Below are 25,385 nucleotides of genomic sequence, written 5' to 3'. Positions count from 1 at the left end.
AACGGGGTATTGCGTATGATATGTAATGCCCCTGGTACATTCGGAATAGCCAAATTCGTAAAGAGTTAAGAATAGAGGATCTTTGTGATTTTTATTGCCGCCTATCTAGGGCATTTTATGATAAACAGGAACTTCTGGACAATCCTGTGGTTGTTAACTATTGTTATGATACTAGGGACCCCAATTTCAGTAAGCGTCCAAGGGCGATCCTAAATGTTAGTAACGTGTAATTTTGTATATGTGTTATGCAAATTGTTGCTCAAATTCTTTATTGTATATTGTACTTTTTTTTTTTTTTTTTTTTTACTAGTGGCACTAAGGCGTCGCACTTCGTATTTTGTTTCTCTTGTGTGTACATGTATTCTTCTGTGAAATAGTTGTTAAAAAATAGTTAATTATGTATGGATTAGTAATTAGGTACTTAAGGAAAAAATATGTATTTCACTATTAGCAATTATGAATTTAAACTCTTGCTCATTTAATTATTTAGCACATTCAGTTACATTTCTCATAATTCGAAACTTTTATCATGTTATTCGATGAGGGGTAGGGCTATGGCGCCCAGGCACCCTGGTGGTTAAGCACCGCAGTTCAACTCAAGAAACGTCTGATGATGCCTTCTTCTCAGGTTCAAGTACGTTACCTTTTGTCTTATTCCCAGGGAGTTCTGGGCGCATCAAAACTGAATGTTTATTTGCTGCAAAGAACACACTTGATGTTGGACTTGCAAAATTTAGAACGATGTCCAATTCTCAGAGATACGAAAACCAGCCTTTGTTGATTTTTAAAAATCTTCTTGTTTTTCTTGAAAAGTGAGTTTTTATCTAAAAAAGCAATCTTTACTTCACAAAATATGACACCATTTTTTTTCTTTTATTCTCTGTTGGTCCTTCAAACAAATACCTCTATGATTCAAATAATGACAAAAGTTTCCTGATTTATTATCCGGTACTTCTTCAATGATATTATCGCGGTCCATGCGTGACAGGAAGTGACGTTTGTTACCATGGGCTTGCTTCAGACTGCGGTTCTCTTTGAAATTTTTCACTTGTATCGATAGGAAATTGGCAACACGTACATTTTATTTATACACGTGCGTTCGTAGAGTGGAAGCAAAGAGCAAACCTGTATGTAAGTTTGGTAAACAGTGCGTGTGAGTTTCGTTTATGAGAGAAGGATATTGCTAGGACGAGGAAGGTGCAGTGTACTGGGAGTAAAAAAAGTAAATATTTTGCATCTTGTTATTTAGCTTTCATGTGGAAACATCTTGTTATTTAGCTTTCATCTTTCACATCTTTTGTATAAAATTTCAAGTTTCTCAGTTTTAGATAATTAAACAGAGTTATGCTTGAAACTCATTGATTTGTGTATGGTCACTTCTGTTCTCGTTATATGTTTGCAATTCTATAGTTGATATGTGCCGTTGCAGATGTTGATAATTTATGTCTGGTCTTTTTTGATATATTGTTTATCAAAGCGTTCTTATTTATATCATTATTATGTAAGCTTTTTTTTATATACGTACGAGACTATTTGTGTTAAACAAGAGCCAGTAAAATTGAGTGCTGTTTTTTAGTTTTTAGTGTTTTGTTGATAATATTGCTTTATTAACTATATGAAAAAATTAGTTCCTTCGTTGTCACGATAAATATTTTTCTTAAAACCTCAGGGTGAAAATTGCATTTTATTTAAAATTATTGTAGTGCTTTAAATTTATAATTAGGAGTGATCTTTACAATAAATTAATTTAAATTAACGTGATTTTTTAATTGTTGAAATGTAGCTAAATGTACATGTGACTGTTAAATGCGTTTGTGTAAATGTATGTGACTGCTATAGTTTGAATGTTATCAAGGTTACTAGATATCTGGCAATAGGTGCAGGCCAAATCAAGGTTGAAAATATAATTTTATGCAGAACATTTGAGTGCAGTCTTGATTGTGAGGTAGCGATTGAGAAGACTGGGAATCTTAATGGCATTTATGTGAGAATAATCCCACAAGGCTGCCAGTCACCATTCACTGAACTGTGTGCTGAGGACCTGCCCAGGGACTTTTTGAAGTACAAATGATACCTTATGGCATGAAAAGTTCAAACTCTTGTCGTGCAGTTTGAAATAATTCCGAAGATAATGTTCTAGGTTTTAAGAATAAGAGGACCTTTAGTTTCAGTATTGTGAAAAATTCTTGAGCTTTGTTTCCTAGCAAAAATTTGTAACAGGTTCCTCAGTTCATGGTAATCAGCAAGAATTTTGTCAAACTTCAAAGTTACTTAGCAGAATATGAATACTGATATTAAGCAAATTATCATTGAGTGATCTGCCACAAGGATATAATTTTGTTTGTCCTTTAATTAAGCATTTGTTTTTAATATAAATAAGTAAGTGGAATTTGCTGAGAAAGTCAACACCAGTGGTGCGCTGATCGATGTCTGTTTTGATGAAAGGCCAGGTAAATGAGCAAGGTAATTTTAAAATGATAGTCTGAAGTTTGGTACGATATATCGGTATCTTGGTGCCATTGGTAGCAAACTGGACTAACATGGCAGGATTATTTGCATGTCTGTATTAGCTATTGGCAATGATTGATGAATTAATGATGATATCAATTGAAAAGGCCATTTTTAAAGATGAGTTGCAGGTAAGAATTCAGTTAATGCGGTAATCACAACATTGGCTTTTGGGAGATCACCAGTCTAGTTTTTTGGACTGCAGGAAATGGCATGGAAAAAATACATCTTCCTGCTCTATAACCAAAGTTAGTGTGATAGAAGGAATTATTGTTGTCTCTTAATGAAATTTATCGCATCTATTGAACCTATTACACCTTCAGTTTTTTAAGAAAGTTTTTCTTTATGTTTACATTCTGAGAAGTGTTCGGGATTGTTTTTGATGGCCTAACTAGAGTTTACTTATTTGTTTTGTTAGCTCGACAATTTGCTGTTGAGGGTGAGAGATAGGTGCTATGGCAGCAGTATTGATGTTAAGAATGTTTGTAAAATCTGTAATTTTGTCAGCCATGACCACAGGTTTTGCGAGTTCATAATTTCAGGCAGTGAGAATATTCTGTTTTGCAGGAGGAAAATAACCATAGGAATTTTAGTAAAGGTTCTCCAGTAGTCTCTTCAGCAAGGTTTCATGTATGGGAAAGTAACTGCGTAGGACATTGATCAACAAGTTTGAATCTGTAGAGTGTGGATTTTCGAGTGAGGAGAAACATCTTCTTAGAGTATCATGTCTGCCAACCAGTGGTTTTTTAAACAATTTGTAAAATGATATCATAGACACTTTTGAGGTTTTAAAACGACATTGCAGATACTATTGAGAATATCAAATTCAATTGCAGATATAGTATGAAGTTCGAGATCTGGATTCATCGGGACTTTGGTGATTAGGAATTTGGGATTTTTCTTGATAATAAATCATTAGAATCTAGAGTATGTAGAGCTTAGAAAATTTAAAATATGAAATAGTGGTTTATGAAGTAAGGAAACATTTATAGCATTAAGGAAATCAAAATTTAGAGAAAAAGCTTAATATTTATTTGTTTTATTTATTAAATATTTCTTTCAATATAAGTTGTTTTAGTTGCTTTTTGTGCTAATACTTTCTCATTTAATTTTATAGATAGGCATAATGTCTTGTTCATGTACAAAGTTCTATTGTTTAGATCCTGTTATTACCTTCACAAGAATTCTCAATATTCAATTGAAATTTTTTCATTTTCAACAACCTCTCTATCACTTTCTTTATTATCAGTAATGATATTTTCAGGATTTGGAACAATACTACAGATTTTGGCATAATTTAGTTGGTTGATATGACTGGGGCATTATCATTGGAATGAAAAACTTGTGTTATATCATCATCGTATATTACCACTTCTCCACATATTCTATTAATTAGAAAATTTCACTTTTTGTTTGGAAAAACACCTGAAACCTTCAACCTTATGGCTATCATCATAAAGCTTAGTTAGCTTCTGCTGTACACTGTTGGTGATGTCATGAGATTGGCGAATAAAGACATGCCATTCCTCTAATTTTTAGCTTGCTTCTATTGCATACTGATAAAATTATATTATTTTAAGCTTGAATTATATTATTTTAATTATTTATTATACTTACGGCTATTTTCCACATATGCTTAAGGCTTATCCGAGTCCCAAATAAATAAATTCCCACATATGCTTAAGGGGTAAAATATAGTTACAAGTGCCCCTTGGGGATTTTTGGCGGTACATGGATACGGAGTTTGAACAGTTCTTTGACTTGTTGTTTTGGCTTTGTGTAGCAGCGATTTTTGTCAAAAACGTTATCGCTACACGAAGACAAAATAGAAGTCAAAGAATTGCACAAACTCAATGTCCATGTACACATCGACCTATTTTCACTTATAAAAATCGGAGAATTGCACAAACTTGGCATTGCACACTCTCTTGATTTTGTCCATGTACACATCAATTTATTTTCACTTAAGTCAAAGGAGAACCCAATTCTACACTGGAGCCAAACAAAAAATGCATAATCTCGGTAAACTACATTTTAAATCAAACAATAAAATAACATAAAAAAGGAAATTCATGTTATGTATCTAATCACTACACAAAGCAAATATCCACTTACCTTATTTAAAAATTTCTGAGCCCTTCAAACTGTGGCACACAAAATTCCTTAACAGCATGCATAAATTAAAATTATCTGAACTAGAATCTGTATATGGGCATTAAGAGTAAAAAATATCCTCCGACGTTCAGCCCTATGCATTTCCTTCCTACAAACAGGACACTTATATAATGGCTACTAAGTAAACCTTTGCAGCGGCAGCGCCAAACAGGCAATACGGACTTAAAAACTGTACAGAAAAAGCGCCAGTTGGCGAAACAGTAAACCCGTTTGGCAAACCTACAGGCTGACGGGGAGAGAAGAATTTTCCCCGGCAGTCAAGTGGGACTACTTCAACAAATGTGTACGTCTCTGTTTCGCCGAGATATGTGAACTTGTGTACTCGCATCTGTACTGTGCTCTGAATTTCTTAAGCCGTTATAATGTACTCGGCAACTGTTACTTTTCCTTATTAAATTTGATTATTAATTGTAACATGTCTATCTTAACTAAGATTTCGGCTTTCCTAGTTAATGTTAGGGATATTTTCGTATGCACGTGTTACTCACACGTACATCATTGGTGACCCTGTCCCTCGTTCCTTCTGTTTCGATCCCTAATGACTATCTGTCTCAATCTTTGTTAAAAAACTAAAAATATGCCTTATTTTGATGCCAATGCTCTTCCTTATGACTGATAAAGGCTCCACCCTATTTATTTCCTCCTCATTTTATCGTACGGATTACACGTGGTTTATCACACTTAAGGAGGATTTACAGGTATGTGGTCAAATTTTTTTAATTATCTGTGATTGGTCTTAATTATGTTTTTGTGATATGTTTTGCTCTAAAATTATAGTTCTAATTTAATTATTGATTGTTTAAAATTGATCTTTGGGTAATATTTGTGCTCACACTTTTATTGAGATATTGAATGTCTTCATTATTTTATTCTAAATTGATACTGTTTTGATAAGGAATAGTGCAAAACATTAAGTTTACGATTTACGATATATTTATAATTGGCAACCATGCCAGGATCGGAAGGCCAAACCAACGAGGAATCGAATATGGCGGTTCAGGAGCCACAAATCTCACACGTGGCAGTTAAAATTCCCCCTTTATGGAAAAATAATGTTAAACTTTGGTTTATTCAAGTTGAAAGTAACTTTGCTTTAGCGAAGATTAGTAGCGATAGTACAAAATACAACCACGTGGTTTCTTCGATAGACCCTGAAACTCTTTCCGCAGTATCAGATATTTTATTTAATCCCTTAGTGACGCCTAAATATGATGCCCTTAAAGCTAGGTTAATAGTAGAATTCTCAGATTCGGAAAGCGAGCAAATACGCAGACTTATTTCTGAATTGCATTTAGGGGACGACAAACCATCTCACTTATTGAGAAAAATGAGAGAATTAGGTGGAAACTGTATAACTGACGAATTTTTAAAATCATTATGGCTGCAAAGGTTACCTTCCGAGGTGCATGCCATTTTATCAATAAGTTCGGAATCCTTAGACAATTTAGCAAAAATGGCTGATAAGATAGCTGAAGTGCGCACGCCAACGAACAACAGCGTGTTCGCGGTCCAGGCAGCTTCGGCGAGTTCCCCCAGAAACCCTAACGATTCTGGTGCCCCCCTCGAGGAGCTTAAGGCCTTAAGGAGTGAAATCTCTGCCCTAAGTAAACAAGTCGAGCGACTCTCCCGCGGAAAAACGAGGAATAATTTTCCCCGGGATCAACATAACAAAGCACATAGTTTTTCGCGTGGGCATTCCCGAGAGCGTGTGAACAATTATTGTTATTTTCATTCACGATTCGGTAATAATGCACGAAAATGTCGAGCACCTTGTTCCTTTTCTCAGAACACTACGGCCCAGGAAAACTAGTAGTAGCGGCTGTCGATCGAAATTCATCGGCAGTCGCGCATTCATGTTGTTTACATGTTTACGATAACAGATTAAATTGAAACTTTTTGATTGATTCGGGCTCGGATGTTTCATGTGTGACACCGACTTCTAAGTTTAAGAAAATGCATCCTGATTCGCTTCAATTATTTGCCGCGAATAATTCCAGAATTTCTACGTATGGAACAAAATTGTTAACTGTGAATTTAGGACTTAGACGAAACTTTTCTTGGAAGTTTTTAATCGCCGATGTACAGTGCCTATAATAGGAGCCGACTTTTTAAGGCATTTTGATCTTTTAATCGATTTAAAACGAGGTAGGCTTATCGATAATACTACGAAATTAACTCGTATTGGTTCTCTTTCCGATTCTAAAAATTATTTTTCGGTAAAGTTAATATCTGGTGATTCACCATATCACAGAATCTTGAAAGACTTTCAGGAAGTACTGAAGTTAAAATCCGATTCGGGTAGAGTAAAGCATAGTACGGTTCATTACATCGAAACAAACGGTCCTCCTGTGCACAGTAAACCGTGTAGGTTAAGCCCTAAGTTATACGAAGCAGTAAAAAAAATAATTTAAATTTATGATAGATCAAGGTATTTGTAGACCATCAAAATCAGCATGGTCATCACCTCTTCATGTAGTTTCTAAAAGTTCGGGCGACATACGGCCAGTAGGAGACTACCGAAAACTAAACGCGTGCACCGAACCCGACAGATACCCTATCCCGCATTTACAAGACTTTAATAATACGCTTAGCGGAAAGACAATTTTTTCAAAAATTGATATCGTTCGGGCATATCATCATATACCAGTCCATCCAGATCATATACCGAAAACTGCAGTTTGCACCCCATTTGGTCTTTTCGAATTTCCGTTTTTAAATTTCGGACTGTGCGGAGCAGCTCAAACCTTTCAAAGGTTTATGAACGAAATTCTTGGAGATCTAAAATTCGCCTACGTCTACTTAGATGATATTTTGATATTTAGTGATACGGAAGATGAGCATAAATCTCACCTACGTACTGTTTTTGAAAGATTAACTTCATATGGATTGACAATTAACGCTTCGAAATGTGTTTTCGGCGTTCCGGAAATATCTTTTTTAGGCCATATAATCAATAAAGATGGTACCAAGCCTCTGACGAACAAAGTGGAACCGATACTTAACTACCCACTTCCTAAAACGGTAAAAGATTTGCAGAGATTTTTAGGATTTTAAAATTTTTACCGTCGATTTTTACCCAACGTAGCCCAGAATCAAATACATTTAACTTCGTATTTAAAAGGGGCTAAGAAAAATGATAAGATAATCCTGAATTTGTCTGAGGAAGCGCGGAGTGAATTTCAAAAGTGCAAACAGCTAATCGCTAATGCTGTTCTTTTGGCACACCCGAAGAAAGATGCCCAGTTGGTTTTACAGGTTGATGCGTCAGACTTCGCGATCGGTGGAACGCTATCACAAATAGTTGATGGAAATTTACAGCCTCTCGCATTTTTCTCACGAAAGCTTTCGCAGGCGGAAAGGAACTATAGTGCGTATGATCGAGAGCTATTGGCAGCTTATGCTGCTATTAGGCATTTTAAGCATATGTTGGAAGCACGGAACTTTTCTTTAATCACCGATCACAAACCGCTCACGTATGCATTCCGACAGCGTTTGGATAAGTGTTCACCTCGTCAGGCTAGGCAGTTAGACTTTATCTCACAATTCACCACTGAAATTCGCCATATAAAAGGTTCGGAGAATATCGCTGCCAACGTACTTTCGCGTACAGAAGCAATAAGCATGCCTAACCCTATCGACTATGAGGAAATCGCTAAAATGCAAGAAATCGACCCAGAATTACAAACATTGCTTAAAGAGTCAAAAGTTCTACATCTCAAAAAAGTTACCTTACCGAATTGTAGCTTACCGATATATTGCGATGTGTCAACAAGTAACGCCCGTCCTTACATTCCTCCGGCATTCCGTGAGAAAGTTTTTGCCACCTTGCACAATTTGTCTCACCCCGGCATTCGCGCATCAACAAAGTTAGTATGTTCACGGTTTGTTTGGTCTTCCATCCGCAAAGATTGCGCGAAATGGGCACGGCAGTGCATTCCGTGCCAGAAAGCAAAAGTAAGCAGGCATACTAGAACCCCGTTAATGAAGTTTCCAGACCAATCACAGAGGTTTGATCACATCCACCTTGACCTTCTTGGTCCCCTACCTCCTTCTCAAAATAATTATTACTGTCTAACTATGATAGATAGATTTACTAGATGGCCCGAAGCAGTACCCATACCAGACATAACAGCACGCACAGTAGCACAGGCTTTCTATGACCACTGGATTACTCGATTTGGTTGTCCGACTGTTATTACTACTGACCAAGGGCGATAGTTTGAAAGCGGCTTATTTCGAGCCCTTTCCCAATTATTGGGAATCAAGAGGATCAGGACGTCTCCGTACCACCCACAGGCGAATGGACTGATCGAGGAATTCCACCGTCCTTTGAAAGCTGCCTTAAAAGCGCACGATACCAGTGACTGGGTGGCTGCCCTTCCAACGCTGCTGATGGGTTTCCGCGCCGCTCTCAAAGAGGACATAGGAGCAACCACTTCTGAACTGGTGTATGGAAAGACTATCCGTCTCCCAGGAGAATTTTTCAATCCGACACCTCCGGATGCATCCCCCAAACAGTTTGTGGAGGATTTAAAATCTCACTTTGCCAGTGTCCGCCCGACCACGACTTCTAGCCACGGCCAGCGAACATGTTTCATTCATCCACGCCTTCACAAGTCCACATATGTGTTTGTTCGACACGACGGAGTTAGAAAACCACTTCAAACTCCTTATGATGGACCATTTAAGGTGCTAGAAAGACAAGATAAAACATTTGATCTCGAAATAAAAGGGACTAAGCAAACGATCTCCATAGATAGACTGAAACCCGCTTTTGTAACCATGGACTCTTCTCAAGTTGCTTCCAAGAGTGTGAAAAAAACTTCGGACATTTGTATCACCCGTTCTGAACGATTAATCCGACCCCCGCATTGGTATGTCACATTTTGTTGACACTGCGGAGGGAGTATGCAGCGGCAGCGCCAAACAGGCGATACGGACTTAAAAACTGTACCGCTTAAAAACTGTACTGTACCGGACTTAAAAACTGTACTGGACTTAAAAAAGCGCCAATTGGCGAAACAGTAAACCCGTTTGGCAAACCTACAGGCTGACAGGGAGAGAAGAATTTTCCCCGGCGGTCAAGTGGAACTACTTCAACAAATGTGTGCGTCTCTGTTTCGCCGAGATATGTGAACTTGTGTACTCGCATCTGTACTGTGCTCTGAATTTCTTAAGCCGTTATAATGTACCCGGCAACTGTTACTTTTCCTTATTAAATTTGATTATTAATTGTAACATGTCTATCTTAACTAAGATTTCGGCTTTCCTAGTTAATGTTAGGGATATTTTCGTATGCACGTGTTACTCACACGTACATCACCTTCATTTACACACCGGTCAATTAACGCACTTTTCCCCTTTCGTTCCAAATCATACAGAAATTCAAATTAATCTTACAACATTCAGCCATTCTACCGTCTAAACCACAAAACAAGCAATGCACTTCCTGACCAACACACACCACAAGCCCTTATATATCTTTTTCCTGTCATTCAAAATTTATGGCAACACGCAATCGATTATGTCATAATAGGGTTTCCATAACATTCAACTACTCAGGTTACCATAAATGAAACAAGAACTTCGTGATAATACAAGGGACACCTTCAATCTGCTCTAACCACTTAAGGCTTATGCAGTGCATAAAAATTGTGCCCAGTGGAGTTTCTTCTGGTCCTTAATTCTACAGCAAGTAGTTCCATAAATTCTAAAATTTTTCCACCCAATAATTTTGCTTCCCAGTGCCTTCCTTAAATTCTAAAGATTTTTGATATCCCTTAATTTTTTTGCTCAGTGCTCTAAATATATACCAGCTCTGATGGCAGTCCTGGCTCCTTTGAAACAAATCAGTAATTCTCAATTAAACCAGCATTGGCATAAGAGTATCATTTACAAAATCTTTTTCTTTCTGTTTTTTTTTTTTTTTTTTTTTTTTTTTTTTTTTTTTTTTTTTGCAGAGGGAAAGAAATTTGTTACATTTCTTCTGATCAACAATTTACAGCACAGTTCGCTGAAATCTGTAATCATTGCCAAACATAATGTCAACATAAAAAGTTAGCATTCCCTTAGGCATCAATTACTAATATTTAAAATAATAGGTGTTTAAATGTAATTGTATATTGATAATTAATTTATTATGATATATCTAAGAGTGCTGTTCGGAGATTTATGATAAATCTGGTTTTAGTTAAATATGCAGTTAATATGTAACTTAAATAAAATGCAAAAAAGAACTGTAACTACAGTCTTGTCACCCCATTTGCACACTAGTCCCCCATTATTGGTAATATGAGTAATTACATAAACCACAATAATCCCTTTTTGCCTCTAAAGTAAAAAAGTAAAATTTCAAGTTTGTTTTACTTGAAAATGGAATCTTCATAGTTTTTTATTATGTATACATTTATATACAATATGTACAACCTTCAAATTATACTTATAAGATGAGAACGATCACATAAACAATTTTATGGGCCTGTAGCATTCAAACTTTATTGAGAACCTTTCATACTGCTATGAAAAAGTGTTCTGAAAAAAAAAGGGGGAGGGGAAGGGTTGCCATAATATTCGGCTCCCTTTGAATGCTCAGTGTGCCACTGTAAACTTCAAATATTCTACAGAAGCTCAAAGGAGCAAAAATTTTATATGTCCAGTTTTGAGTATTAATTATAAAATGGCTTATAAAACTAATGAAGGAGTTCAATGCAAGATCATATTAAATTCAAATTTTTAATTTTAGGCTATGGGTGAAAATATATATGACACTATCAAGGGACTCTCCTTCCAGACTTATACACCTCAAGAAATTGAGAAGCTTAGTGCTGTTGAAGTTACAAATCTTGTAGTTTTGGACAATGTCGGGCATCCAACTCCAGGAGGATTATATGATCTCCGCTTTGGTAATTATGAAGCCAGATTTTAATTCTGAAATTTATTTTGCAAAATATAATTATTTTGACTTTCTAACAGTGTTTTTTCTTAACAGTTTAGTAGAATGAATTAGATTTAACTGGAACCATTGGAAACTTATTTAATATATGAGAGTTGTACATCTATTCTGAAAAGTGGTGTGCTTTAAAATTTTGCTATATGAATGTTAAAAATTTGATTCAGGGGCATAAAATTTTCATTAGAACAGTCTCATGCTTGTGGTTGTCAAGCACAATGAAAAATTTCCTCTTCATAAATAAGTCATCACTTTCTGTTTGGAATAATATGAAGTAGTTATTTATAATTAGGTAAAAATCATTATTTTTTAAACACGGATTTTGCATAAAACTATTCATTTTGAGGGTGATCAGACATAGATCCCTCTTCGGGAAAAAAATCTGCAAAGTGAGAACAGCAACAAATCTATTATTGTCTGTATTCTATTATACTGAAAGTAGTGGAAGGAGCGAAGGGAATATTAACATAGTGCCATGTGTCAAGGAAAATATTAACGAAACATGAAAAATTGAGCTATTAGAATTCTAAAAGCATTGGGAAGGACTGGATAAGAATTAATGTCATTAAGTAAAGATTGGTACTACATTCAAGTTTTTATGTGTTGCAACTACTGCTTGCCAATTTTGAACAAGCAACAATTCTGAGTTTTATGTAAGGTTAAAGTATAAATCAAGAATTTAATATATAAACAGCTGATATTTGCAATTTATTATATGTTTTAATAAATAAACAGTTGTAACAGAGATATAGAAGGTTGAACTGGATTCTGAGGATTTGTGTTTGTATTTTTACAAATTATACTACTATATGGATGGAATTTTACCAATTATTTCTTTTTTTAATGCACAGTCTTCAGAAAGTGAGTATAATTTACTTTCTGTCCCCACTTTAGAAGAGATTTAATAGGATTTGATATAGCAAATTTAATCATTAAAGGAAAATGCAATTTCTCTGGATAATTCCTTAGCACGTGGTGTCGACTATGCTTCAGTAATGCTAGGCTTAAAGACTAGTATTGCTGACATCTTAAAAAAAGGGAAATTCAGATTTGCAAATTATAATGTGCATCTGTTACCTCTTAACGACTAAAAAAGGGACAACTTCTTTACCAGAAAAAAAAATGTACACGAACACATTGTTGATATTTATTATTATCTCGAAATGAGTTCTAAAAAGAAGGGAAAATTGAAACAATTCTAACAGCTGCATAATACTAAAATAAGAAAAATGGGTAAAAGTATAGTTTAGGGTACCCCTTGGCGATTTTTGACGGTACATGGATACCGATTTTGTGCAATTCTTTGACTTATTAGTTTGGCTTGCAAAGCAGCTATTTTTGTGCCAAACATCGCCGTTACACAAAGCCAAAATAACAAGACAAACAATTGCACAAACTCGGTACCCATGTACATATCGACTTATTTTCACTTAAAAAAAAATCCCTGAATTGCACAAAAATGGCATTGCGCACTCCTTTGACTTTATCCATGTACACGTCGACCTAGTTTCACTTAAGAAAAATCCCCAAATTGCACAAAAATGGCATTGCGAACTCTTTTAACTTTATTCATGTACACGTCGACCTATTTTCACTTAAAAAAAAATTCCCAGAATTGCAGAAACTTGCATTGTGCACTTCCTCTACTTTGTCCATGTACACATCGATATATTTTCACTTAAAAAGTCAAAGGAGGACCAAATTCTAAAATATAGGCAAACAAAAAATACATAATCTCAATAAAATAAATTTTAAACCAAACAATAAAATAATATAAAAAAGAAAAAATATGTTATACATTCAAGCACTACCAAAAGCAAATATTCACTTACCATGATTTTCGAGTTCGCTTCGTACACCCAGAGTAACGTAAAAATCAAAATATCAGTCATACTCGAATGACTTTTTTTCAAACCAGGTACTCTTTCTGATCGAACGCTTCACATAGTGACCATCTAAACCTTTCTTCCTACAAACCCATTCAAATCCATCTAAACGGCTTTTATGTTCGACTAGATGCATATCCTTCCTACATACAGGACACTTATAACGGCTACTAATTAAACCTTTATTTACACACCAGTCAATTTAAGCTCTTTTGCCCTTTCGCTCCAAATCATACAGAAAATTCATATTAATCTTACTACATTCGGCCATTCTATAGTCTAAAGAATCAAACCAACACACACCACAAAAATGCTTACAAAACATCCCATGATTCAAAATTTCCCAGAATCATGCACCAGATTACGTCACAATAGGATTTCCATAACATTCAATTACTCAGGCTACCATAAATGAAGCAACAACTTCGCCATAATACAAGGGGTACCTTAAAGTCTACTCTACCCGAAAAATATCTAAAATATATATATACACTGCAAAAGGAAGGAAAAAAAAACTTCTGTACCGTTCTACTGAGCTAATTGATGAAATTCACATTGTGTTTTTCATGCCTTGAAAGCGTGACTTAGTTTATATATTAGATTTATATATAACATCATTCTAAAATAGGTACATTTACATAAAATCGAACTTTTTCTGAAATGACATGCAAATTCCCCCCCATATTTCGATTCTACGATTCAGATTATGCCTAAATATTAAATTTTGTAAAATTTGGTGCGAAATTTATGAAGAAATTCAAAAATTTATCTTTGCACATTTTTTTCAGTTTGCACCAAGAATAATTTACTTGGTGAAATTCTTCATTCATAGCAAACCTATTTTCCTTTCCTGTTTTTTTTTTCATTGTACAGGAGCAGAAAGAAAAAATCATCATTCATACTTTCAAACAATTTTAACAAAGTGCATAAAACACATTTGGCTTTATCGCTTATAACAAATATGCCGAATTTCAAAACGTGCCAATATGTAAATTCACGTATATCTTTTAAAATTTTGAATAAAAAACTCTAATGTTTTGAAAGTATGCCTAGAAATACATCTACTTTAAGATAACGTTAAAAATTTTATAGATTATAAAACAAAATTTTTAAATTAAAAATTTTAAAAATAATTCATGAAAAATATGCAAATTATATTTGGATTAAGCGTAAATTTTGAATTCTGGAAGAAGGAATCAATAGATTTAATTAAAAAAAGGAGATATTAATAAATATATATCAAATTCGATTAACACTGAGGAGCTAAAATTTTGAGAGCTAATTTCTTAAAAAGTACATGCTTACAATACTTGGCAATATTTTTACAATACTTGGCATTTTGGCATAATTTGAGTTATAGAATTGAAATATGCGAAATCATTGGCATGCCAGTCCAATTTTGTGTAAAAATACCTATATTAGAAGAATGCTATATATAAATCTAATACATATCCTGAGTTGCACTTTCGAGACATGAAAAATGCAAGTTGAATTTCGTCAATCAGCCCAGCAAAACGGGAGATATAGAACTATCTGATTTTTTTTTTTTTTTTTTCCTATGGGCAGTGCACATGCTGGTTATCTTTAAAGAAATGTTTATCTAGAATCCTCTACCAATGGGACCCAGTTCTTCTGTTTTTTAAAGAGGAAGTAAATGCTTCTAAGCTTCTAAATGAAGTGAGTAATTGCTTCTAAATGAGTTAAGATAAAAAGCTCTGTTTAAAATTATAAAATACCTAGAGTAAATGGAGATATAGTTATTACTTCCACTGTCAAAAATAGGGAAGAAAAATAAAGTAATTTTGCACCTGGGAGCAATTTTATTGGCAATTCTCAAAGTAATACTAAAGAATATAAGCATAAAGCTGAATACAAAGTTCACTAAAAAAAAGAATTGCTTGACCAGAGAAACATTTTCTGATTACTATAAGTTTATCTTGTGAAGACTGAATACTTATGCTTTTGTCTTCAGACCTTAACAAAGCTTTTTACTTTTTTTTTTTTTTTTTTTGTGCACTTCATTTTGCCATCATGGGATTTTTTAATGTAACTCTATGGTACAAAATTACATTAAATCACATTTTACAATCAGCAGTTAGTGATCTTAAAGACATTTTATCAAAGTTCGTAAAAACAATCTTTGTTTTCTCTTCTTATTCTATACATCATATGATTTATAGTAAAATAGAAAATCAGAAGAAGGAGATTTGGTAATAGAGGCTGCAGCTGACAAAATAGTCAAAGAGCTTTCGGAGGAAGACAAAAATTAGTTTTATTTCTACATAAGAAGCTACTTCCGTCGAGTATATGATAACAAACATAATTTTCAATCATTGGTGGTAACATAAATTTCCAATCATTGGTGAAGTAAATTTACATGCTAAAGATGCAGATGTTTCTGTTCTAGCAAATGCATCTTTTCTCTGATACTATATAAGATATCTTTTGATTTGATTTTTAGTTTAATTTCATTTAGGTGTGAAAGATGATGATATTGATGTTGCAATTCATAAAATTGGAATCTCAATTTTGCAGTGTACCTTTAGAAAACTGGGTGAAGTTATAAAACCAGCTAGGCTTGACACATAATGGTGTAACGTTGAGACCATAGAGCTGTAATGTACTAGAAAGAGAAACGGCAACCCTGAAGGGGAACAGCAATACGAACCACGTGACATTTGGTACATTTCCCAGATCGTATTTCCCGCGAATCTTCCTTACCATTACAGTTCTATGGAGAATTTGTGAGAAGCAAGTGTTTTGCGTGTAAGCGCATTGTTTTGGACTTCAAAAATGATACTTTCGTGCTCCGCATATGGATGTAATTCCAGATATGTGAAAGATGGAGGAGTAACATTTCACAACTGAGCTTTTTCTAATGTTTTAAAACCTAATTTTATAAAATGTAGAGGTTTTTTTATCCACTCTACTTGCCTTTTTCTAATAAAACATAGATTTTCTAATTTTATATAATATATGAATACTTGAAATAACATTTAAATAAAAGTATCTTAATATATATGTATGTTTCTAATAACTGTTTTCTGAAAAAAATGTTAAAATTTTAGTAATACAATATAATTTTAATTAGTCTAGTACTCTGCTTTGGCGACATTTTTTATACGCCAACAGACTGCTTTGAATGCGTTTGTTTATATATTCTTTGCATTTGCTCATGCGGACATATGCGAAGTAGTAATGTATGTATTTAATACTTGGTAATGTTGATGTAACACTGTGTAAGAACTGCATAGAATTATGTTTTTTTTGGGGGTGACATGAATGACTTTATTTATATCCTTTTCTTGCATCCAAATATAACAAATTTGTTTACCTTCAATCACATATTTTCTTTCTTATATCATGTTTCTGGCATTTATTCAAATATTAATAATTTGTTAAGTATTAAGAAAATAGCAATTATATAGCAGTTAAATTTCAAAACTTTAATAGTTTTAAGTTTCTTTTTAAAAATAATGAACATTATTTAAATTTTACCTTCTAAAATTATTTAAAATAAGTGCGACTACATTGTGCAACGTGCATAATATATATATATATATTATATATATTATGCACGTTATATATATATATATATTTGCTAGTAAAAGGAAGTCTTAATTTACCACCTTTTTGTTTCATAATTTAATTATTTACCACTCTCTCTCTTCCTTTTAACTTATATCTGCTATATTGACATTCATTTTTAGTTCATTCTATTTAATATCTTTCTCACTTTGATTTGCCTACTCTGTAGTTCTCTGTAATACACTGTATTAACACTAAATTTCCTTTTCGTATTAACATTAAATTTCCTTTTTGTATTAATATTAAATTTCCTTTTTGTACTATTTTCTGTTTTCACTCATTCTTCTTATGTTATCTATTTTTTTTTTATTTTTATTCTGTCCTGAGTACTAAAAAGCCTTTTTTATTTATTTATTTTACTTATTTATTTTTTAGTTTGCTATTAGTTTATTATTTATTATTTAGTTTATTATTTAGTTATTAGTTTATTATTTAGTTTGTTCTCTCCAGTTTTTTTAATTTTATTTTAAATTTGGTAGACGCCGATGGACATATTGCAAAATATTATTCTACAGCATGAAAATTATTTAAATTTTAAAAATTAAAATTTAAAATAAAGTTAAATTTTAAAATAAAGTGTCCAATTTTAGGGAAATTATTAATTTTTGCTGGTGTTTATCGATCTAACCTCTTCTGCAAATTCAACGGCAGCTTCTGCGAAATGACGTCTTTCCAAGTTCGCATTTCGAACTGAGAGAAAAGAGAGAAAAAATCGCCAGCCATGGCGATAGTACGCCAAAGTCTGGATTCAGTTCCATTTCATGCCCAAACTCCTGCTGCTCATTCTTGTGCCACTTTTTCACCCGGTTTTGAATGGCGATGCTCCGTCTAGTATATAACAGGTCTATGGTTGAGACTAATCTGTCTTTTTGACAAGTTGTCTAGATTTCGTACAGGCTTAATATGAGTAGAAAGGCTATCATCCGTTCTATCCCACAGAATACCCAAGACTGAAATCTGATTCTTAGAAAGAGATTCCAAATTATCATTTTTCGAAATTTTATTAATGTCATTTATAGGACCGAATGTCCACATCCGTAGGTCCATCTTTGCTTGTGCCAAAATGTCAATTGATTTATCCATAAAATCTTTCAACTCTTCCTCTGTGTCAAGAGACATGACACAATTATCGACATAAAAAAAATTTCGAAGCTTTTCTGCTACTAGACTTTGCTCTGCAGACACTCGAGACAAATGGAAAGAAATGACAGCACCTAAAAGATACAGGCTGGATCTAACACCAAAAACTAGCCTTGTGTGACGATACATCTTTATGAGACCATCCTGTTTCCACCAAAGGAATCTTCAAAAATCTCTATCCTCTTTTTTAAGTTCAATTTGTAAGAATGTGCATCTTATATCAGCCGTAACTCCTATGCGTTTCTCTCTGAATCTTAATAATAAGGCAGGTATTTCTTTGATCAAATTCGGTCCCCTTACCAAACAGTCATTAAGAGAAGGTGCTCGTTTAGATTTACATAACGCGTCAAATACCAGCTGTACCTTGGTTGTAAGACTATCTGGTTTAATAACAGGATGATGCGACAGATAATGTCCTTTAGACTTAAGATCGTACACCGGAACTTTCTCTATCACGCCTTCAGCAAGCCATTCTCTAAAAACATTATCATACTCTTCAAACATATTTTAAGATTTAAGTCTTTGTGTTGTGCTGAGAAGCCTTTTTTCCACAATATTGCGGTTTAACGGTAAATCTATGTTATGTTCTAACCAGGGTAGACCAACACAGTATCTCCTCTCTTCATTTTTACCTAAGGAGCCTAAAAAATGTTTCCAAGCAATATCTTCTTCCGTGTTCTTTGTAGAATTACTGCTGAATCTAAAATTCCTATTGTCTCTAAGTTCCAAAGATTGCATACGTTTAGGTCCCGAAACGTCAGACTTGCATTCAGAGTAGATGTACCACTACTTTGTGGTTCGGAATGCTCCTTAAGTCGACCGCAAGCAGTCCATCCTAATGTAGTGTCAATTGCAGTCAAACCTGCATCGAGCTGTTTGACTTTCCCTGTAAGAATTGTACCGTAAATGCCACTGCCTATTAGCATCTCTATCTTCGGGCAACCTGTTCCTATGTCTGAAAGTCATATCTTTTTACACTTAAGTTCTTTTAAAATAGGGCCTTTAGGTATGCGTGCTATATTTCCACATATAACTTCCTGATCCAAAAACACAAATTCCATTTCTTTTCTCATATAAAGATTGAGAGAGTGTAGCTTGATCAGATACTTTTTATGTACTCAATTTTAACCCCTCCAAAAAGCGTGTGAGCTACTGTTTCCTCGGCAGTAGGAATTAGTCCTAATTCCTGTACCATAGATTTCAAAATGTATGATTTTTGTAATCCGCAATCGAGAAGAGCTTGTACTTCTCTCGTGCCTGATTTTCCTAACACATTGACTTTAATTGTCATGAGAGCTACCACTGTATAACACATTTGTCCCGCCGTAGTTGCCTGAATGGTGTCTGGCTCTGTTGCCATTTTCTGCGTTTCTTGTATCTGCAGATCCGGGCAGAGAGAAATTCTGTGAGCTTTACCACACACATAGCAACATACAAACTGTTAACTCGGCTTAGCAACATGTCCAGGCGAAAGGCACTTTTGGCAACACCTCTTAAGCCTAATTTTATTCTTTTTCTCATGACAGAGAGCATGCTTTGTAACAGTCCTTACTATCATGTAGTTTATCACAAAAAATACAGTTATTATCTCTCGTCGTAAGGAAACCTGCTGCCGTAGGGACGTTCGTTAACTGTTTCGATTTAAATTTGCTTTTTAATTCCCTTTTCGATTTATTGCAATACTTGTCTTTTTGCCCAAAAATTTCAAATACACTCCGCACTAACTTAAGTCTTTCCTCCTCTTCCACTTCACATCTTAAAAATTTCATCAAATTAGTTAGGTGAGAAATATTCTGACTTTCCTTTACTTCTCCAAAAAGCGGGCTTCTTTGCCAGGCTCTGAGGACTTCCTCCGAGAGGCATGATTTTACAATGGGATATAACCAACAAACATTGCTTTCCGTTTTAATATCTAAGGTTTCGAGAGCTCTTAGTTTTGCTTCAATCTTATCAAATAATTATGGCAATGGTAATTTTTCACTACTGCCTCTCTTAACATTCGATACAATCAACTTTACAAGCTCTCTCACGTGTACCTCAATTAATAAATCATGATTCCCAAAACGTTCCTTAAGAGCACTAATAGCTTCTGAATAATTTTTCGCAGACATTGGGTAACTGTCAGTAAAGTCTCTAGCGTGCATCCCTTGTTTCATGCTTTGCTCAAGATACTGAAATTTGTCACTTTCATGCAAATCAGGGTCCTCGTGTATTTTTTCAAACTGAAACCAAAACGGAAGCCAGTTCAATAATTCTCCATCGAACTTCTTAAGCTCTATTTTCGGGAGCTTTAACGATCTAGTATTACGAGGTGAATTACTAGAAACACTACCTTGCGACCTAGTTTCTAAATTTATCTGTTCTAAGACACCTAACTTCTCACTAACTAAGCGAGAAATGGTAATAAATTCATCCTTATAAATATCCCAGCTTACCATTTCATCGTTAACTTTTTCAGGCGTTACATCAGTCGAAATTATAGAATTCCAAATCTGCTCATTAAGTTCCTCAGTATCGTTCTGTATCATTTGCAACTTTGTAAATTTATCTTTAATTATACCTGCTGAAAAATCATCCTTACCAATTTTGTTTTTCAAAACGAAAGTCTCAGTCTCAGTCAGTCTCAGTCACTTTCAGTCTTGGTAAAGGAAGAACACAATCCTCTGCATTTTGCAGTTAAAGTATTCATAATAAAACTATCAATTAAACCAGCTTTAATTCACAAAATACCATTCAACAAAATAATTCTAACAGAAACCTCACTGCATCCGCGACAGGACGTTTGTATTTGTTTTGATAACGTAAATATTATAAAAACGTAACGTAAATATTATAAAAAAATCAGAACTACGTCAAGACTACCTGCCAATGGTAGTTCTGCACATAATAAACGTATATAAACCTTAATAATAATTAGACACAGTACTTCTACTATTAGAATATCTGTTTACAATTTCAATATTTATAGAAAAAGAAATAAATCTTATCCTTGGATTCTGCACATGCTTCTTGACGAATAAACAATTTTATTAATATTCGACATCAGCATTTTAACAGTTTCTTTGAATTAAAGCAGGAACTAGGATATTATTCAATAAACAGAACAAAAATACAATATAATATAATACAATTCAATTCATATCAACATTAAATTCATAGAACACTTATATCACTAAGCAAACACGGATCAGAATGTGCATGGCAACGCTGAAAACTGATGCCATCCACAAAAAAAGGATACATAAAACTTGCGTCATTAAAACATTAAAAATTTCGTGTTCATTCAATAAAGTTATTCATAAAACAGTCTCGTGGATATTTCGTGAAGTTTATTGACGGCATTTGGAAAACTGAAAAGTTTTGATGGAGCAAACTGTCTAAAATAATGTTGGCCATCCTAACAACCCCGAATTAATGCAGAGAACTAATGTATGTGTGTGTGTGTGTGTGTGTGTTTTTTCATGTTGTTACTGGAACAAAACATTTATATCCAACAAGGACTAAATTTATATCTAATATTAGTACAACATCTAGATTAAAAAAACAAAAAAAAAGAAAGAAAGAAAGAAAGGAAAAAAAAAAAAGAAAAAAACCTTTATTAGCAAAAGCAGGCTTACGTGCCAATTCCTCTGAACAAAATTACAAAGTTTCTTAATGAAAACGAAACCTGATACTGTTCATAGCATTTTCATGGAAACTGATTTAAGTGCTTTTTTTAAATTAAAAAGTAGTAATAATATATATATAATATATATTTTTTACATGTAAGTATTTTTGTACTATTTACATTTAAAAATTAGCAACTGAACTATGAGATATTAATTTGTTGCTATTTAGATTTAATTCATTATTAAAAATATATTTTCTTTCTGTATATTTTTATTACTAAGAAAACCTTTTTTGTCGTTGAGGAAATTCTCCTAATTTCTGTAAAAAAACCCTTGATATTTGAGTGATCAAAAGTTTTTTTTCTAAACTTGATTTTTGAGTGTCCGAAATTGGCAAGTATGTTGTTATTTTCTAATAATAGATATGAATCATATCTATAGATTTTTTATTAGCTTCTCATGTTTTTATTATATAGGACCCAATGAAAAAGATGAGTTATGTGCTACATGTGAATTAAATTACTTCCATTGCCCTGGCCATGTTGGTCACATTAAGTTGCCAGTGTGTGTGTTTAATCCAGTATTTTTACCTAAATTGTATCAGGTAAGTTTTACATGTTATTTAGTATTTACTGATAAATTTTTATGAGTTTAGCAATACTTCATACATTCTTTATTTTAAATAGTTTGGTTACAGTTAAGTCATACATGTACAGAATTTTAAAGATCAGTTCATTTTATTTTATTTTTAAAAAATAATAATTATTCGTCATGCTATTTTAACCTAAATTCAAGTTATTTTACACAAAGATGTTTAAGTTACAAAATGCAATTAATTCCAAAAGTGATCATATTAAAAATAATAATCAAAAAGGAACTTCAGAAGGTAATAAAAATTGCAAGGGAAAATAAAATAAAATACAGTGCGAAGTACGAAATCCAGAATTCCAATAACCTGAAAGTTCTAAAATCCAAACTTCCAAATTTACAGCAATTCCCCCCCCTTTTTTAAATGCTTTACACTTGTCATTTGATATTTTTTCATGATAAAACAGGTGAATTCTTAATTTCATTTCGGCACTGACAGCAACCTGGCTAATCATTATTTATTATTTTTTGCTTTCATCACCACTTAACTATTAACAAACTGCAGTTTGAGAAATAACTCATGCAGTGATGTGTAAAGTTTATTTATTTATTTATTTATTTATTTATTTTTAATTTTTATAATTTAAATGTTAGTAATTTAACACCAAGATGCACAGTAACCTTTTATGGTGACATTATGCTTGGGGATGATGATTACAGATGATTTGGTCAAGTCTGGCCAAATTCTCCAGGCCTATGGATGTTCATTCAAAATAATTTGTGTCTTGTTTTTTTTTTGCAGGAAATATAATTAAATGTTGTTGTATGTAAAATTAGAAAAAAGCACATTATTCTTATTACAAAATAATTAATCAGTTTGAAAGAATGGTGCAATGCTTACATAATAAATATGCAGTATTAGGATGCTGTATATTGTCAGACTGTTCTTAGATGATGTGAAGAAGGTATCAGTGATACATTTTATTTGTTAGAATTTAATTAAAATATTATTAATTAGGGATTGCTCATTATTATTAATTATGGATTATACATTTGTTAAAAAATTGTGCACATCTGAAAATATGTTTAACTCAAAATGTATTCAACATTTCATATTTTCCCCTCCAAAGTTGTTATTCTTTTGCTGTAGAAATTTTTATCATTGCATCATAGCAATGAATCATTTTTAGCACATTTTAACTATAGTGATTTGGAAAACTGATGGGATTGAAAATTAACAAAAATAGAAGTTGGCAAAATGGACATCAAGGAAAAAAAAAAAAAAAAAAAAGACTGCGCTAATTTTAAATCAGTTCATTTTTAGGCAGTAATTATAATTTCTGGGAGGATAAACCCAAACTAATCTTTTAACCTCCTCCTTTTTACCCAAATTTACTTTAAATGTGCATTTTGTTACAACTTTGCTATGTAAGTTATTTCTTGAAACTAGGAATGATTAGCAAATCATGAAAATTCAAGTTTAATTAGTGCCATCAATTCTAGGGGGGTCTGATTTTTTCCCCTTCCTTGAAATTACATTCGTAATTTCTTTAAAAAAGTTATATCCTAGTTCTAAAGATCTGCTGAATGAATTCCTTTTACTTGGAAGAATAACTTGCTTTTGCTGTTAAAATCCTTTAGCTAAGTATTTATCAGATGACATTAGTCTTCCAAAGCAAGAAGTATGTTGATCGGGGTTTGCCAAAATTTTAAGTAACTAAAAATAAGAAAGAAGTTTGTGATATCACAAAAATGAATTTTTTTCACTGCCTTTATTTCATACAGTTAATGTAAATTGGATTTATTGATTTAAAGAAAGACTGTATTTTTCTGCCTAGCAGCCTTGGTGAGAAATGGAAATTGGCTCATTTCAAGATACTTTCTGATATCCACATTTCAACAGTAGCTGTTAATAATGCATGCATGGAACACATTATTATGGCCATTGTGATGCTTAAATATAAATTCGGCTGGGTATGACTCCAGATATTGGGAAGCTGTCCACTTATGTTTTTTGTTATACCATTTGTGATTGGTACCTGGAACTAGAAATACTCATCATTATGGTGAATGCTTCCCTTACAAAAATGTCGTATAGAATTCTATAACAAAATCCAGTGTTAAACTTCTTTAGAATCCTTTAAAATTATGGCCCAGTTTTTTAAACCAGGTTAGAGATTTTTCTAACAATTTTTTTAAGAATTTTGGATATAACTTCTATACAGAGGTTCTTACCCAAGGGGGAATTTCTAAGGTTAAGAGGGAGAATGTGGCAGCTTTTTGATTAGCTTTTAAGTATTTAGTTTAATATATGAATGTGAAGAAGTACTTTTACTCAAGTTTTCAGTATTTACCAACATTTTCCATACTTTTTAAATACTTTTTTTGTAATTTATAAAATACATTAGAAAATAATCTAAATATGAATAAATGCATATGTATTTTTCAAGTTTTTAATAGAAGGCAGAGGAATGATAGGTTTATGCAGATTCTATAAAAATTTTTACAAAATATCTAAAAGTCCCACTTGTAGAATCAACTAATAGAATTCTACTAAACTAGTTTTTAGAAAACTGAGCTATAATTCTAAAGAATTTTAACCAAGTTTTCATGCTTAAAGTTTCTATGAAATATCATAAGATTTTTTAACTCTGTCATCTTTTGAGTAATTAAAAGCACTATACAATCAACAAAATTTTCTTTTAGGATTGAAAAGAATGAATTAAATTTTCATTTTTGAATAGAACTTTGTAACCTTATTTAAATTTTGAAATGGTCTATGACATGAAGTGAATGGGATGATGTTTCTTCCTATTAAACACTTTAATGCCATTTTGATAAAAAAAAAAAAATTAAATAAAAATAATGCATTTTAAATAATAGGCAAGTTTATTTAAAAATTAAAAGGACTACTTTCCTTATCAGGCTTTATTTATATACATA

General features: G+C 33.0%; 1 protein-coding gene across 1 annotated transcript in view; it reads left to right on the top strand.

Annotated features, from left to right (window-relative positions):
- The first annotated feature begins 1,065 nt into the window (after window positions 1-1,065).
- The window catches only part of Polr1A (RNA polymerase I subunit RpI1), a 150,626-nt gene continuing 126,306 nt past the window's right edge, over window positions 1,066-25,385 (top strand). The window contains exons 1-3 of the mRNA XM_085827699.1: window positions 1,066-1,222; window positions 11,426-11,585; window positions 22,331-22,458. Of these exons, the coding sequence (XP_085683825.1) occupies window positions 11,429-11,585; window positions 22,331-22,458 (285 nt within the window). The 5' untranslated portion in view covers window positions 1,066-1,222; window positions 11,426-11,428. The remainder of the gene's footprint in view (window positions 1,223-11,425; window positions 11,586-22,330; window positions 22,459-25,385) is intronic.

This window comes from Stegodyphus dumicola, chromosome 12 (assembly GCF_044657685.1).
Source record: "Stegodyphus dumicola isolate Sdum_Otavi_A_Nest chromosome 12, ASM4465768v1".
NCBI classification, from domain to species: domain Eukaryota; kingdom Metazoa; phylum Arthropoda; class Arachnida; order Araneae; family Eresidae; genus Stegodyphus; species Stegodyphus dumicola.
The sequence above is the reverse complement of the archived record's forward strand: the minus strand, read 5'-3'. Positions and strand labels throughout refer to the sequence as shown.